Below are 15,669 nucleotides of genomic sequence, written 5' to 3' on the forward strand. Positions count from 1 at the left end.
GGCCAGATTTTTCCCCACTTGACCCCAGGCCAACCTTGATAGGAGGGTAGGATGAGGCAGAAAAGGGATTTAAGTGGTCTCCCAAGACCAGGAGTCGGCAAACTTTTTCAGCAGATGGCTGGTCCACTGTCCCTCAAACCTTGTGGGGGGCTGGACTATATTTTGAAGGGGGGGGAGAACGAATTCCCATGCCCCACAAATAACCCAGAGATACATTTTAAATAAAAGCACACATTCTACTCATGTAAAAATACCAGGCAGGCCCTACAAATAACCCAGAGATGCATTTTAAGTAAAAGGACATTCTACTCATGTAAAAACATGCTGATTGGGCGGGATTTAGAAAGCAATTGGGCTGGATCCGGCCCCCAGGCCTTAGTTTACCTACTCATGCCCAATTTTCAAGTGATCCATGGGGGGCGGGGGAAAAAGGATTGGAAAGCACTGGCTTAGAGAGTACAGTGGTACCTCGGGTTACAGACGCTTCAGGTTACAGACGCTGCAAGTTACAGACTCCGCTAACCCAGAAATAGTACTTTGGGTTAAGAACTTTGCTTCAGGATGAGAACAGAAATCGCGTGGCAGCGGCACGACGGCAGCGGGAGGCCCCATTAGCTAAAGTGGTGCTTCAGGTTAAGAACAGTTTCAGGTTAAGAATGGACCTCCAGAACAAATTAAGTTCTTAACCCGAGGTACCACTGTATTTTCCCCTCTCAATTTTCTCTACTAGGTTCTCAAAGCCAGTGTGTTCTCTATTTTTATTGTATCCTTGTTCTTTCTTATTCTAGTAGGTTCTTATCTGTAGAAACTGACACTTACTGCTTGTTCATGCCTTTGTATTTGGGATTCTCCACCAGGTATTTAAACCTCATTTTTTCCACTTAAAAAAAATTAGCTAATTTGACCTCATGGTCGAATCTTTCATCTGATAATACAGATGCTACTAGCAATATATCCAGCGCTAATTAGTTTTTAAATTTCTCCCACACTGTTAAACAAGCATTGATAATTTGGTTTGATCCATTATAGCATTTCCCCCCTTTCTTTCTTTGGTACCCACAATTATCTCAAGTCCGTTTTTACTCTTTCCCCGACCTAAAATAAACATATTTGTATTCAAACCAATGTAGAAATGACTGGTGCATTCATGCTTCAATAGCTGGGACACCCAATCCTCTTCTTTCCATTCCTTAAAACCTTTTTTCTTTAGTGATTCTGCTTTTCCAGAATCCTAAATAAACTGGTTTATTTATTATCTGCCGTTTCCTCAACATTTGCTCTGGTATATGAATCATTAGATTTTGGAAGAAAAAAATCAAACTGGGAATCACACTCATGATAACAGCATTTCTTTTCCCCAGTAAGGATCATTTAAGATTAGTAACAGCAAGAATCCCTGCAGCAGTGTGTCAGATAGGTGTTACCCACATCAGAATGCTTGCTTTTTTAAAAAAGCAAGCAGACATGGAAATTGAAGTAAGGATGGAGCTGAACAAAGTTCTAAAGTGTGAGGAAAGGTCCTTTTGTCTACCCTAAGTAACTTCAGCAACACATGAGAACAAGGCCTGTGAGGCTTCAAATAAGTACCGTTTCTGAACAATGTCAATTCTGCCAAGTCATGTTCTAGTGAGAAAGGCAAAACAGCAAAAAGCAATGTTTTTTTCATTGGGATTGAAGGCAACGTTGCAATTTAAACAGCAATAAAACGACCTGCAGTTCACCAGATTCACTGGTGGGAAAAAAAATGCAAAAATTTAGACAGATCACGCTTTTACTCATGGATGAGATCGAAGCCCCACCCTCTTGAATTTCCGCTCGTCACACACCTGTTAAAAGAAGCAGGATCCCTGCAAAGCAAAATAAACCCTTTATCCCCAAGGAATAGCAAGCCGAATTTGCAACAGCGACTTGGCAGGGCTTGCTAGGCGTCCGGGGAAACAAGCAAAAAAGAAATGTATTATTTGCTAGCGCGCGATTCAAAGTGGGCGCATCTCCGTACAATCCCACCCCCTTGCAAACAGTAGCGGGGGAGAAAGATCACTTTCCCCGGTTGCTGGATTGCGACGTCGGAGAATAATGCAGCTGGTTCGTGTTGCTAAAGGCTCGCCTTTGCACCACCGCTTGCAAACGCCCGTCCATTTGCAGGGGTTCCAGTCTCGACGAAAGCCCCGCGTGCATTTTTTGCAAGCAACCCCGACCCAGCGAGATCAGGCGACCTGAGGATTGTACTAAGCCCCGGGGAGGGGGGCGCGACCACGCCTATCTCCCACTCGCGGCTGGTTTGCGCACCTTGGGGAGCTGGGGGGTGGGGTGGGGGTGGGGAAAGAGGGCGGGAGCGTACCATTGCTGCAAGTCGGGGGGGGAAGCGCCTTTCTCCGGGCTCGCCTCTTGCCCCAGCTCCTTCCTCCCCCCCTCCTCCTGCCTTGCAGTGAGTCCGCCCGGTGGCGATATATATAGAGCGGTGGGCGGGAGGCAGGCGTGTGTGTGTTTTTTTTCGGGGCGCACGGTTCCTTGCAGGTTTGGGCGCAGTTCGGCCGGGCAGGTTTGCAGGATCGAGACAATGGCGTGGCAGCCCATGGAGATCAACCCGGAGGTGAAGGGGAAATCTAGGGCTAGATGGGGGGCGGGGGAGAAGCATGCATGCATGGTGGGGTGGGGGTCCTCCGCCCCAAGGCGTGCCCTATACAGTGGTACCCCGGGTTAAGTATTTAATTCGTTCCGGAGGTCTGTTCTTAACCTGAAACTGTTCTTAACCTGAAGCATCACTTTAGCTAATGGGGCCTCCTGCTGCCGCTGCTGCACGATTTCTGTTCTCATCCCGAAGCAAAGTTCTTAACCCGAGGTACTAGGTCTGTAACCTGAAGCGTCTGTAACCCGAGGTACCACTGTACATGGCTGGTCTCTCCAGGCGCATGCAGTTTCTTGCCCCAGGGCGTTTTTGAGATGCCCTAGAGGGGAGGGATAAAGGCAGCCAGCAGTCTGTCTGGCATTAAAAAATAAAATCGGAATGGAAGCGTGGGCAAAGGATCCTCTTTTCCCTCTCCCCCGGGATTCCCCAAATGCAGACATTACGGCGCCCAGGTCTCCCTTCTCTTCGCCGATTCCGCGATCCAGACACAAGATGGGAGGCGGGCCCCGCCCAGAGACAGGCTAACCTCCCTTCCCTTCATCTTTCTCCCGCTTTTGTCTTTCAGATGCTGAACAAAGTGAGTGGCCGCGGAGACCTGGGGAGGAATAAGGCGCAGCTCCTCTTGGCTGGGCGTTTCCTTAAGTCTCCGTTTCAATTCATTCATTCAGTTAACTCATCGGGAGGCTTGAACGCCTGGAACCCTAGAGCATAGATTAGATACATAACTCTCATCCTGGATCCTTACTGATGTTGCTCGTGGGCATATTTAGGCCAACGGGAAGGGGAAACAGGTTAGGGGGCCGGGGGCTCCCACATCGAGTCATGATGGGCAGGTTGCTCGTGGAATGGGCGGCAGGTGGCGCTGCAGCCCCGTGTTTTGTGCTGTGTCACGGCTGGGCAAGGGGCCCTTAGGAAGAGAGTCGGGAGGGGAGACCCCCCCCCTCCTGCCTCCCCACTTCCCTGCAGGCTTTGAGCCTGATTCCATTATAAGCCATGCAGAAGGTCCTAGGGGCATCTCTGAATCTGGAAGATTTATTAGGAGACCTTGTCTTGCCACGTGGGTGCTATTCCTGGACCCTATTTAGTATTCCTGTGGAATGGGGAAGCTTTGGTGGTTTACGTAAATGTTGTTGGCCTGATGTACTGTACCAAAAAGTCAGCTTTTCATTTGCCTTCCAAGTCTTTAGGAAACGGCTGAGGCACTCTGCATATGCTCAGGCGCTCCACGTCGTCAGGGATGCAGCAACATCTATTGTAGAATAGAAGTTGAGATGCGGAAACTGGATCTTGAGGCTGAGTCATAGATGCCTCTAATGCAGTGGTTCCCAACCTTTTTTTTTTGGCCATGCCCCACCTAAGCATCTCTAAAATCCTGACCCACTCCCTGACATGTAATAATAATAATTTATTATTTATACCCCACCTATCTGGTTGAGTTTCCCCAGCCACTCTGGGCGGCTCCCAATCAAGTGTTAAAAACAATACAGCATTAAATATTAAAAACTTCCCTAAACAGGCCTGCCTTCAGATGTCTTTTAAAGATAGGATAGCTGCTTATTTCCTTGACATCTGAAGGGAGGGTGTTCCACAGGGTGGGTGCCACTACCGAGAAGGCCCTCTGTCTGGTTCCCTGTAACCTCACTTCAAAAAGTGAACTCCTGTTCACGTGGAGGAAGCCTAAAGAGCCATTCACTGTTAATAACTCATTCTTGAATTCTCTCCCCAAATAATTGCCCCCATGTGGGGCGTGTACCCCATGTGGGGAACCACAGCTCTAATGTCTCCTCCCCTCTCCAGATACAACAACAGTCTTGCTTAATGTGCACTGACTGCCCTCGTTAGCATACCTAAAGTGATGATTACTTGGGGGGGGGGGAGCTTTTCACTACTGACAAAGTGCAACTTTTAATAGTAGGCATAACTAACGTGGTACCTTTAAGGAGATGATGGGTGGCAGCACCCATCCCTAGCCAATGGGTTTTTGGATGATAGGCGCTGGAGTCCAGAAATATCCTCAGGGTGCCAGGACTAACCTGAGAGTACTGGGACAAGGGAATGTTTTTTTTTCTACACCAGATTCATGATGCAGAGCGCTAGGGTGTCATGTTGAGGTTGATTCTCTCCCTGGTTTTCTGCCTCCCTTAACCCGGCAGGTTCTGTCCCGCCTTGGAGTTGCCCCTGGCTGGAGGTTTGTGGATGTGCTGGGGTTTGAGGAGGATGCCTTGAATGCTGTACCCACCCCAGCTTGCGCTCTGCTGTTACTCTTTCCCCTTACTGCTCAGGTGAGTAATGGAAGTCGAGCAAGGGCAGGGAGGTGAAACCTGCTGCTGGGCAGGCAAAGAACTCTGGAAAATCTCTCTGCTTTCTATATTACGCTGTTGGCGTGCAAAGGATGGTAATAATCCTCAACTGCGATAGTGAATGAGCAGAGTTAATGTTTTGAATTGGGATGCTGAGCACAGAACCAGGCCTTGTGGCCAGGAAAAGTCTGCTGTTTTGCCATGTCCTGTAGGATTCCTGCAGCTAATAGGCTTAGGATCCAGCAGATTCGTAGCTATCCCAACTCAGCCCCCTGAAATGTCCCATTTTGCGGAGTGACTGCTAGCACTAGTGTCTGCTTGTCTGAGCGAAAGCAGCACTTCGCTCGTGCTTTCAGTGCAGCAGATCAAGGTTTGGGTCGCTCTGCCTGCTTTCCAAAACTCTTATACAAACGTGGTCTAGGACTGTTGATCTGTCTCCTCCTTTACTGACCTGCAAATTGTGAATCCTATTGCAATTTAAATAACTGTGGACGCCTGTGCAGTGGCTGCCACTATGAATCGGCAGCTTTCTAACGTGAGGGTTTGAGGCCTCTGAAAACAAGGAGCAGTCATTAAAATTAGATCTCTTGTGATGATGTGTCTGGATTGGCTGTGGCCGTCTCTAGAAACGCAGCCTTGCTTACGATGACTTCATCTTGGTAGGAAAAACTAGAACAGGTGGATTTGTAATGAAAGAGCTTCTCTAAGTAAAGAATTCTGAGGGTCGGGTGAAAAAAGCATCGTCATTCTTGAAGAGAGTGATTATGGGAAGGACTAAAAGTCCGTTGAGGAATCTACCTTTCCAGTAACAGCTGCATCTAGAATTCTGTGCTGTGGGATTCTTACTACTGATGGGATTGTTAAAAGGCTGGCTTTGGATATTTGTACAGTGGTACCTTGGGTTGCATACGCTTCAGGTTACAGACTCTGTTAACCCCAAAATAGTGCTTCAGGTTAAGAACTTTGCTTCAGGATAAGAACAGAAATCGTGCTCCGGCGGCAGGAGGCCCTATTAGCTAAAGTGGTGCTTCAGGTTAAGAATAGTTTCAGTTTATGAACGGACCTCTGGAATGAATTAAGTACTTAACCTGAGGTACTACTGTATCTAGGGACACAGGTGGCGCTGTGGGTTAAAGCCTCAGCGCCTAGGACTTGCTGATCGAAAGGTCGGCGGTTCGAATCCCTGCTGCGGGGTGCGCTCCCACTGCTCGGTCCCAGCGCCTGCCAACCTAGCAGTTCGAAAGCACTTCCGGGTGCAAGTAGATAAATAGGGACTGCTTACCAGCGGGAAGGTAAACGGCGTTTCCGTGTGCAGCTCTGGCTCGCCAGAGCAGCGATGTCACACTGGCCATGTGACCCGGAAGTGTCTCCGGACAGCGCTGGCCTCTTAAGTGAGATGGGCGCACAACCCCAGAGTCTGTCAAGACTGGCCCGTACGGGCAGGGGTACCTTTACCTTTACCTTTACTACTGTATCTACTTTGTTCTCTGCATGTCTCTTTTGAGTTCTTTTATTCCCTTGTTCTTCTTCTGTTTATTGTGCACCTCTTGAGGGTTCCCCCCCCCCCCGTTGTAAAATGGTCTTATGTTGGAAGGTGAAGGTATTTGATATAGAATCATGGAATCTTAGAGTTGGAAGGGACCCCGAGGGTCATCCAGTCCAGCTCAAGCATCCATGAGAGATGGCCATCCAGCCTCTGCTTAAAAACCTCCAAGGAAGGAGAGTCCACCACCTCTGATAGGAGCCTGTTCCACTGCTGAACAGCTCTTACTGTCAGAATGTTTATCCAAATGTTTGCAACTTGAAGCCATTGGTTTGAGACCTACGCTCCTATTTTGTAGCTATTTTGAGCAGTATATTTCAAGCAGAGTCTACGTGTAAGGAATGCATGCCAATGTATGTACAGAGAATGCACATGGATGGGCAGGGTATCAGAATTAAGGTATTCAACAGCAGTTTGAAGGCTGAAACATGGAATGTATCACATTCAAGAGACCCAGAGTTATACCCAGAAAAATGGGGCACTGCTCTTTCAACCTGGGGCGTGGAAATCTACCCTGGCTGGTGAATCTATGGAGATTTACTTGAAGCAGTTTCATATTTAGGAAGTGACGTCATGATAGTTGGAAATCTTTGCCTGTGGGCTGTAAAAAGGGCTCATGAATACATTTATGAAACTGCATTGCACTAGAAGTCTTTACGGGAATTAATGATTAAGGGTTATAACTGCACGAACATAATGACTTGGCCAAGTTATGTTGCCAGCGGTAGCTCATTTGAAGCATGCTTCAGTCGCTTTCCCTGAACTTGTTCCATTGGATTGTATGATTTTTCTGTGGTAGGCATTGGCCACAAACCATTTGTAATAAGGTAGATAGCATGCATCACTTGCTAAATGCTTGAGATTTTGAAGCGGCCTCACTTTGGGCTCTTGGCTGACTTGTGCATTTATAAAAACAAGTGCAAGCAAAACATCTGATTGCTGAAAGTTTATTATCATTGGTCAATAAACGCTTTGAGCCCTTAACAGTTTGGGACCAGTTTACCTGCAAGATCACCTGACCCCATAAAATGTCCATTCAACATCTTTAATCTCTGGAACTGGCACTGTTAATAGATGCATTTGATCTTTCAGTGTGGCAGCAACCACAATTTGAATCTCTTTGTCTACTGACATTAGGCAGGTGTCTCCCCTGTAATCTATTTCAGCACCTACTAAAAACATATTTCTTTAGACAGGCCTGCCCAGTTATGTAGACCAATTACATGTGTTTTAATCGTTTTTAGCTTGTTGCTAAAATATTTGAAGGCTTTAGTTGTTTTTAACTGTTTTTACAATGGTACCTTGGTTATCAAACTTAATCCATTCCAGAAGTCTGTTCTGAAACCAAAGCATTCCAAAACCAAGGCACGCTTTCCCCTAGAAAGTAATGCAAAATGGATTAATATGTTCCAAACAACCCCTAAAACAGCAATTTAACATGAATTTTACTATCTTAACGAGACCATTGATCCCTAAAATGAAAGCAAGAATCAATGTACTGTACTATAAAATAAATAAGGCAGCATTGTAGATGATAAAAATTAAACAAAATTCTTACCTGCACTGATGGGGTGCTTTTATCCATTTCCGCAGTCACACAATTAACCAGTAGCTGAACTGGGTTCCACACAGTCACAAAAGCAAATTAACCCAAAAAGCTGCAAAAAAACGCAAAACAAATAGCAAAAACAAAAGCACCAAACTTAATGCGTTCTGGAAGAAACTGTTCGAAAACCAAAGTGCAGCTTCTGATTGGTGCAGGCGCCCCGGAAACAATAGCCAGCAGCCGCATCGGATGTTCGGCTTCCAAAAAATGTTTGAAAACTGGAACACTTCCAGGTTTTCAGCGTTTGGGAACCAAGGCATTTGAGAACCATTGTTCCACTGTACTTGCTTTGAGAGTTGTTGTTGTTGTTGTTTTAAAAAAACCCAATCAAGCAGTAAATAAATTGTATGGGGAAAAAATAAAATGTTACCTGACCAATATACCTGCATATTTGTAGCATGAAAATTTCAGAAAAAAGCAGATGGAAGAATTGAAGGGCCAAGAAGTGAGCTCCAAAGTCTATTTTGTGAAGCAGACGGCCAGTAATTCCTGTGGAACAATTGGCCTTCTACATGCAGTGGCCAACAACCAAGATAAAATTTTATTTGGTAAGTATGGGGGGAAGCGTCATCCAAGGGATATAAACCCATTGGTAGGAGATAATATTGGCTCTAACCTGTGCAACTGCTGACTTAAACAGGGTGGAAGTTGATTCATTGGACAACCTAAGGCTTGCACTTGCAGTTGGTTCATCATCTTGTGGTCTGCTGCCATCCCCCTAATTTTTATTTCTTGGCAGATGAAGGGTCTGCACTAAAGGAGTTTCTCACTGCAACAGCTGACCTCTCTCCTGATGAGAGGGCAAAACGTCTTGAAAACAACAAGGTAAATGACATGGGAACTTGGGTGGAAGCTTCTTAATGGTGCCTTTTTTAAAAAAAATGCCTTGTTTTTTTTTTTACCATCCTCTGCAGGCCATTCAAGAAGCCCACAATGCAGTAGCACAGGAAGGCCAATGTCGGGTAAATTTCTCTTGAACTTAAATAGGCTTCCAAAGGTAAAACGTTGGTACCAAGAACTGGCGGTGGATAGTTGGGTATATTAGTACAGGCCCCGTGTAATGTAAACTCTTCTCTTCCCATCTCAAATGGTGAAGATGGATGGGATATGTGGGGCAATGGAGCCGTTAGGGCAAAATTGCTTTCTGGTGCAGGCCAAGCTCTTGAGAGTGATGCTTTTCACACTCCACGTATCGTGGAATTATTGAAGCGCACCAGCTGTACGTAGTGTTTTGGCTTTCCCTCCCCGGTATTTTCACAGAAATCTCTTCCCTTTCCACACAGCGCTTTGTTGTTTAGTCCTTTAGTCGTGTCTGACTCTTTGTGACCCCATGGACCAGAGCACGCCAAGCACTCCTGTCTTCCACTGCCTCCCGCAGTTTGGTCAAACTCATGCTGGTAGCTTCAACAACACTGTCCAACCATCTCGTCCTCTGTCGTCTCCTTCTCCTTGTGCCCTCCATCTTTCCCAACACACGGGTCTTTTCCAGGGAGTCTTCTCTTCTCTTGAGGTGGCCAAAGTATTGGAGCCTCAGCTTCACGATCTGTCCTTCCAGTGAGCACTCAGGGCTGATTTCCTTAAGAATGGAGAGGTTTGATCTTCTTGCAGTCCATGGGACTCTCAAGAGTCTCCTCCAGCACCATAATCCAAAAGCATCAATTCTTCGGTGATCAGCCTTCTTTATGGTCCAGCTCTCACTTCCATACATCACTACTGGGGAAACCATAGTCCTTTTAAATAGCTTGGCTTCTAAAATAGGTGGTCTTACCAAAAAGACTGACTGCATAGGCAAAACTTGCTTGCTGGTGTGCATCTAAATCTCTGTGCTTGGAGTAGAATATGCCACAGCGGCCAGCATTTTTCAAGATGTGTGTTAGAGAACTTGCAGGTAGTTCCCACATCTGTGTCATTAAATGGGCCATTTGGGTAAATTGCTTAGTGGGGCTTCTGGTGCCTGAAACCCTCAGGCTACTTAAGGTGTTCTCCATTATGGACATTGTTTAACAATAACAATAATATTTCATTGCTATGCTTCCTGTGAGATACTTTCCTCCACATGTTTTTAGAACACGGGAAAACTTTGGTAATTCTGCATTATACAAATAGCCAAAATAAAATCTCTGGCTGTCCTCTTCCTGGTATCAAAACCAGCAATAGAAAAATAGTCTACGATTCCTACTTGGCCAGCAAGTCTGAGATTCTGTAATCCTGGAGAAATCCTATGGTTTGTCATCCCAATGACCCCTTTTTACTGTGCAGCGCCAGATGACAAGGCAGTAGCGGTCTATTTGTATATATTTGGAACATAAGGAAGGAGGTGGTTGTTGTTAGAGAGGTTATTTATGAGAACCAAAAAGGGCAGAATCAGGAAGCAGAGTGTCGCTAAAATCTTCTTTGTTGATCATCCTATGCACCCTCCTCCATAGGTTGAAGATGACAAAGTCAACTTCCATTTCATTCTCTTTGCCAGTGTGGATGGACACCTCTATGAACTGGGTAGGTTTGTGTGCTTCCTCCCCCAGTATAACACCGAGTAAAACAAATTGGGATTCTCTTGGGTCTGGGTGGGGAGGAGAGTTGAATTGGGGTGGCCAGCTTCTGCCCACATTATCTAGAAACAGCCTGTGGCTTACCTAGGAGATGAGCATAACATCGGCAAGGATTCCCATTGGAATTCAGGGGTTGGCTTGTCTGAAGCGGTTTGTTGCATTCCCCCAAAACATGTACCACCACTTTCACCGGGGCAACTGATCTTTTTCGAGAGCAAAGTTGCAATAGCAAGAATTTCAAGAAGGCAGCACTGGGTAGGGTGAGAATCTAATACTAAACCTTAAATTGGGCCTTTTGTAACCTGGCCCCTTGCAGTAGTTGTTGGGACCCAGCTTCAGCATGGCCAGTGCTTAGAATCCAAAACTTCCTGAGGGTGGCAGGTTGGGTGGGGCAGAGAGACTGTATATAAATTGTTGCAGTAAATCTGTTCTGCTTCTGAAATGTCTGGAGCTGCTTGGGTTGCAAGCAGAAAACCAAGGGATGAGATCCAGCATTGCAACTCTACTGCAAAGTGCTGTAGGTCCAGAAGCAAATAAAGGCAGCCCCACAAGGGCATGGCCTAAGTTGCTTCTTCCTATACTAGCGATGTTCTGGTTGGCAGTTCGAATCCCCGCGACAGGGTGAGCTCCCGTTGCTCGGTCCCTGCTCCTGCCAACCTAGCAGTTCGAAGGCATATCAAAGTGCAAGTAGATAAACAGGTACTGCTGAGGTGGGAAGGTAAACAGCGTTTCTGTGCACTGCTCTGGTTCGCCACATGACCCGGAAGCTGTACGCCAGCTCCCTTGGCCAGTAAAGCGAGATGTGTGCCGCAACCCCTGAGTCGTCTGCGATGACTTAACGGTCGGGGTCCCTTTACCTTTGGCATACTTGAAGTAAGTTAAGTGGTTAAGTCATAAACCTGATCTAAAACTTGGTTGCAGATGGACGAATGCCTTTTCCTGTAAATCATGGAGCGAGTTCGGATGACACCATGCTGAAGGTAAGCGTTCTTATAATTGAAATTTCTGACATAATTGTCTTTTAGATTGCACTACACATGTTGTCATTCCTTACTTGGCAGATTCCAGATTTTGCTTTGTGTATTTCTCATTCTGTAACTATATGGGGATGAGCAAGACACAGTGCCTAGAGATGGGAGCTCTCAGCGAGATGGCTTCTGCTATTCCCAGCATCCTATCAGAACGCTGTTTATAGCTACTCCTTGCTCACAACTTCAGTGGGGAGAAGTATAGATGCTGATTGTCTACATAATGTCTGGCTAAAACTACAATGTGAGCCCACACTGTTCATGGATGTGGTCGACTTGATGCCAGGTCTACTGAGGCTCTGCGTTCATGCATTTAAAACAGTAGGATAACTACCTGTGTTTTTTGTTTTTCAGGCTGCTGCCAAGGTCTGCCGGCAGTTCACGGAACGTGAGCAAGGAGAGGTCCGCTTTTCTGCTGTGGCGCTGAGCAAGTCTGCCTGAAGTTCAGGAGTTAGAGCGACCCCATAGTAGGCCCTCACAGAAAGCAATCCAGGCCCCTAGTGCTTTAGTACTTGTGTTTAAAAAACAAAAGCACTGCTGTTCTTGATCTTCCGTTTAAAGTGTCCTGCTGATCCTAGCCTCGTTCCTCCCCCCTCACTTACTCACAGCAGCTTCAGCAGAGCTAGTCTTAAAAGTTTAGCTCCAAGTCTTTGGCACTTCAGATATGTTGGGTCCCTTCTTGACTGCAACTTGTTTAAACGCCTCATAGGGCTTCCTTGGACGTGTGCCTCCAAAGTTTCTTTTTAAGCTGTTGTGACTTCTTGTCAATCACAAAAATAAATCTCTTCTTGGTATTCCAAAGCAGAAGGTTTTGGTTTTGTTTTTTTGCACGGCCATCTTCGTCTCCAGTGTTGGAAGGTGATCTACTTCTAAAGCAAGATATTAGCTAGGGGGTGTCACTGTTTTACTGGTGGGGTTCAAGCACATTCCAAAACTAAATTTGCACAGTAAATGTGGATTAAAGTTCTCCCTAGTCCTAGCATGAACAAGCCTCCTTTAATAATAATAATAAAAAGCCTCCAGGTTAGGAAAGTGATTGGAAAATGCACTGGAGTGCAGGATGAACACATGCCTAATGGGAAGACACATAATGGTCCTGCCAGCAAATTGGGATGCATGCTCATTGTTTAAGAGCCACCCTGTAAACAAACAAGAACAGAGGCCCAATGAAGGGCAGGCATAGTCTAAACACCCGGTAGGCTTTGTGAATGCCAAATGGGAGGGGTCTTAGATGCTGCTTCTACTTTGCAAAGTGAGTTGGGCTGTGTTGGCTTTCTAGTCCTTGTAATTTGGGCAGAATTCCTGTTTCTGGCCATGGCAGGGTGGAGGTCTCCAGCCACAGAAGACCCCGCTCTTGCCACAGGGGGAATAGTTGCCCAGGAAGCTGTTGAAAATGCTCTACTGCCGTTACCTAGCTGCCTATCAGAAGCGTCTGGGGAAACCTAGCCAGATGGCTGGGGTATAAATAATAAAATTATTGCTGCTGCTGCTGCTGCTCAAATATACATTGGCTCCTTGCTTGTACCTTTGCTACGCCCTGGGGGGGGGGAGAGATAAGAATGGATTGTTTCTCTTTGTGTAAGTGAACTGGCCTCATAGGAGCTAGGTAGCTGCCTATACCACAGAAGGGAAGAGGGGAATGATTTTTGCATGGGCAGCAAAATAACATAAGCCTATGGCCACATGTAAGACTCCCTAAGCCATAAAGGGACACTGGTACGGTCTCTGCCAAATGACAACGCTGCTGGGAAGCTGTTGCTAGGTAGACTGCCAACAGGTGTCAAGGTGACCTATTGCACTGAATTGTATCATAGGCTCCTTTGCTACCAGGCAACAGGCTGGTGCATGGAAGGAACCAGCGTGTGTCGTCATTGGGGAGGAAAAGCTACAGAAACAAAAAGGAAATGCCATCTGTACTTAGCAGAACAGACAGTACAAAGAAGAGCAAAGACAGCCAACTAAATACCAAGCAGCTGTCAGCAAAAAAAACCACACAATATAAACGAATGCTTTTAACAGTTTTTAGAACTAGCTGTTTCTTGCTCCCTGTTTCCTGGGACAAAATTGGAACCTATGGTAGGTTTCAGTTCCAGATCTGAATTTGTAAGAAACTTCACAATAACAAAACACTTTGAATACCAGGAAACTGCTGTAGCCGGCTAGTTCCTGAATTTTGAAAAAATGCGGAACAAAATGAATTGGCTCAATAGGAAAGTTGTCGCTTGTAAGGGGCAGGAGTTTCTCATCCCTGTGAATTTTGCTATAAACTGATAATGCAAATCCAAATTTATTTGCACTCGTAAGCAGCAAATTGAAAGCTGGGGATTTTGTGGCTATCCAACAGTGTTAACTTTCCCCAGTCTCAGCTAATGGGAGGTCATATACTCTTACGGAGAAAAGGTGTTGCCGTGGCAAAATCTGTCTTCCAGTGAGAGGAGTAGGAGGAATGGAAAGGTGGGTCATGTCTTCTGTAAACATGAGCTGAGATGGGTCACACAACCTCCCATAGGTATTTCAACAATATATAGGCCTCTCTATATGCCTTTCTGAGGAAGGTCACATTTACTACCAAGCGATGCTGAGGATTGCTTACCAGAGGTCAGCAGACGTTTTCAGCAAGGGGCTGGTCTACTGTGCCTCAGACCTTGTGGGGAGCCGGACTATATTTTGAAGAAGAAGGAAAAAAGAATGAATTCCTATGCCCCACAAATAACCCAGAGATGCATTTTAAATAAAAGCCAGTGTGGTGTAGTGGTTAAGAGCGGTGGACTCATAATCTGGGGAACCAGGTTTGCGTCTCCGCTCCTCCACATGCAGCTGCTGGGTGTCCTTGGGCCAGTCACACTTCTTTGAAGTCTCTCAGCCCCACTCACCTCACAGAGTGTTTGTTGTGGGGGAGGAAGGGAAAAGAGAATGTTAGCCGCTTTGAGACTCCTTCGGGTAGTGATAAAGCAGGATATCAAATCCAAACTCCTCCACACATTCTACTCATGTAAAAACACACTGATTCCCGGATCATCCGCAGGCCAGATTTATAAGGCAATTGGGCTGGATCCGTCCCCCGGGCCTTAGTTTGCTTACCCATGTCTTAGGCCGGATCCGGCCTAATCGCCTTCTAAATCCGGCCAGCAGATGGTCTGGAAATCAGCATATTTTTACATGAGTAGAATGTGCGCTTTTATTTAAAATGCATCTCTGGGTTATTTGTGGGGCATAGGAATTCATTCATTTCCCCCCTCAAAATATAGTCCGGCCCACCACATGGTCTGAGGTACAGTGGACTGGCCCCCTGCTGAAAAAGTTTGCTGACCCCTGTCTTAGGCATTTGAGCTCTGTTCTTGCAAGTACTTTTATGTACACAGCAGTAAAACCTTCAAAACCCCTATTGAAATCAATCAAGATAATTTGCTTGCTTCCACTGACATTGGACTAGGGCAACAGGTATCTGCTTCCTCTTACAGAAGGTGTGCATACAGTTGGACTGTTGGAAATGCAGTTAGATGCTAACAAACTCGGTGACTGTTAGTGCTATGCTTTGTTCTCTAGATGGCAGACTTGGGATACTGTTAAGATACTCAAGCATTGAAAGAAACCCAAATGGTATTTTCAAGATATAAATGCTCTGGAAATACAAGTACATAGCCTGAACTTCCAGTTTTAAGCTGAAAACCATCATTGACCGAAGTCTCCAATATAATATGGTGTCTGACTGTTCTCTGGGCAAAGCATTCTGTTTTGCACTGAGTGGCAAAAACTTAAATTCAGTTTCTAGAAATGCCAATAAAGGATTACAGTGGGTCTGTCCCCTCTTGTAGCAATCAGACATCTCTCTAGGAAATCAACTAAGTTTTACTCAAGAGTAGGCCCACTGAAATTAATGGTCCTAACTTAACCATGTTCATTAATTTCAGTGTGTCTTCTGTGAGTAAAACTTAGTTGAATAGCACCCTTTGTTACAGGCAACCGAGACTTAATTTCCTTTGGAAACCGCTTCGGTCTTGAATAAAACCGCAT

General features: G+C 45.9%; 1 protein-coding gene and 1 long non-coding RNA gene across 2 annotated transcripts; both read left to right on the plus strand.

Moving 5' to 3' along the window:
* Positions 1-2,398: 2,398 nt before the first annotated feature.
* Positions 2,399-12,456, plus strand: UCHL1 (ubiquitin C-terminal hydrolase L1). Its single transcript, XM_081924646.1, has 9 exons — positions 2,399-2,593; positions 3,195-3,206; positions 4,783-4,911; positions 8,476-8,626; positions 8,818-8,903; positions 8,993-9,040; positions 10,505-10,574; positions 11,549-11,607; positions 12,010-12,456. The coding sequence occupies exons 1-9, from the start codon at positions 2,561-2,563 to the stop codon at positions 12,094-12,096; spliced, it is 675 nt and encodes a 224-aa protein (XP_081780772.1). The 5' UTR covers positions 2,399-2,560; the 3' UTR covers positions 12,097-12,456.
* Positions 7,379-8,385, plus strand: LOC309377465. Its single transcript, XR_014171600.1, has 2 exons — positions 7,379-7,538; positions 7,614-8,385. It is a non-coding gene; the product is annotated as an uncharacterized lncRNA (long non-coding RNA).
* Positions 12,457-15,669: the final 3,213 nt, after the last annotated feature.

This window comes from Podarcis melisellensis, assembly GCF_964234715.1.
Source record: "Podarcis melisellensis genome assembly, chromosome: 9".
In the NCBI taxonomy this organism is placed as follows: Eukaryota; Metazoa; Chordata; class Lepidosauria; order Squamata; family Lacertidae; genus Podarcis; species Podarcis melisellensis.

What these genes read in the sequence shown, in the direction of transcription:
- UCHL1 (XM_081924646.1), top strand. Translation starts at nt 2,561, where the DNA reads ATGGCGTGGCAGCCCATGGAGATCAACCCGGAG. An exon ending in AACGTCTTGAAAACAACAAG is followed by an intron (nt 8,904 to 8,992) that starts GTAAATGACATG and finishes CATCCTCTGCAG; the next exon opens with GCCATTCAAGAAGCCCACAA. An exon ending in TGGACACCTCTATGAACTGG is followed by an intron (nt 10,575 to 11,548) that starts GTAGGTTTGTGT and finishes ACTTGGTTGCAG; the next exon opens with ATGGACGAATGCCTTTTCCT.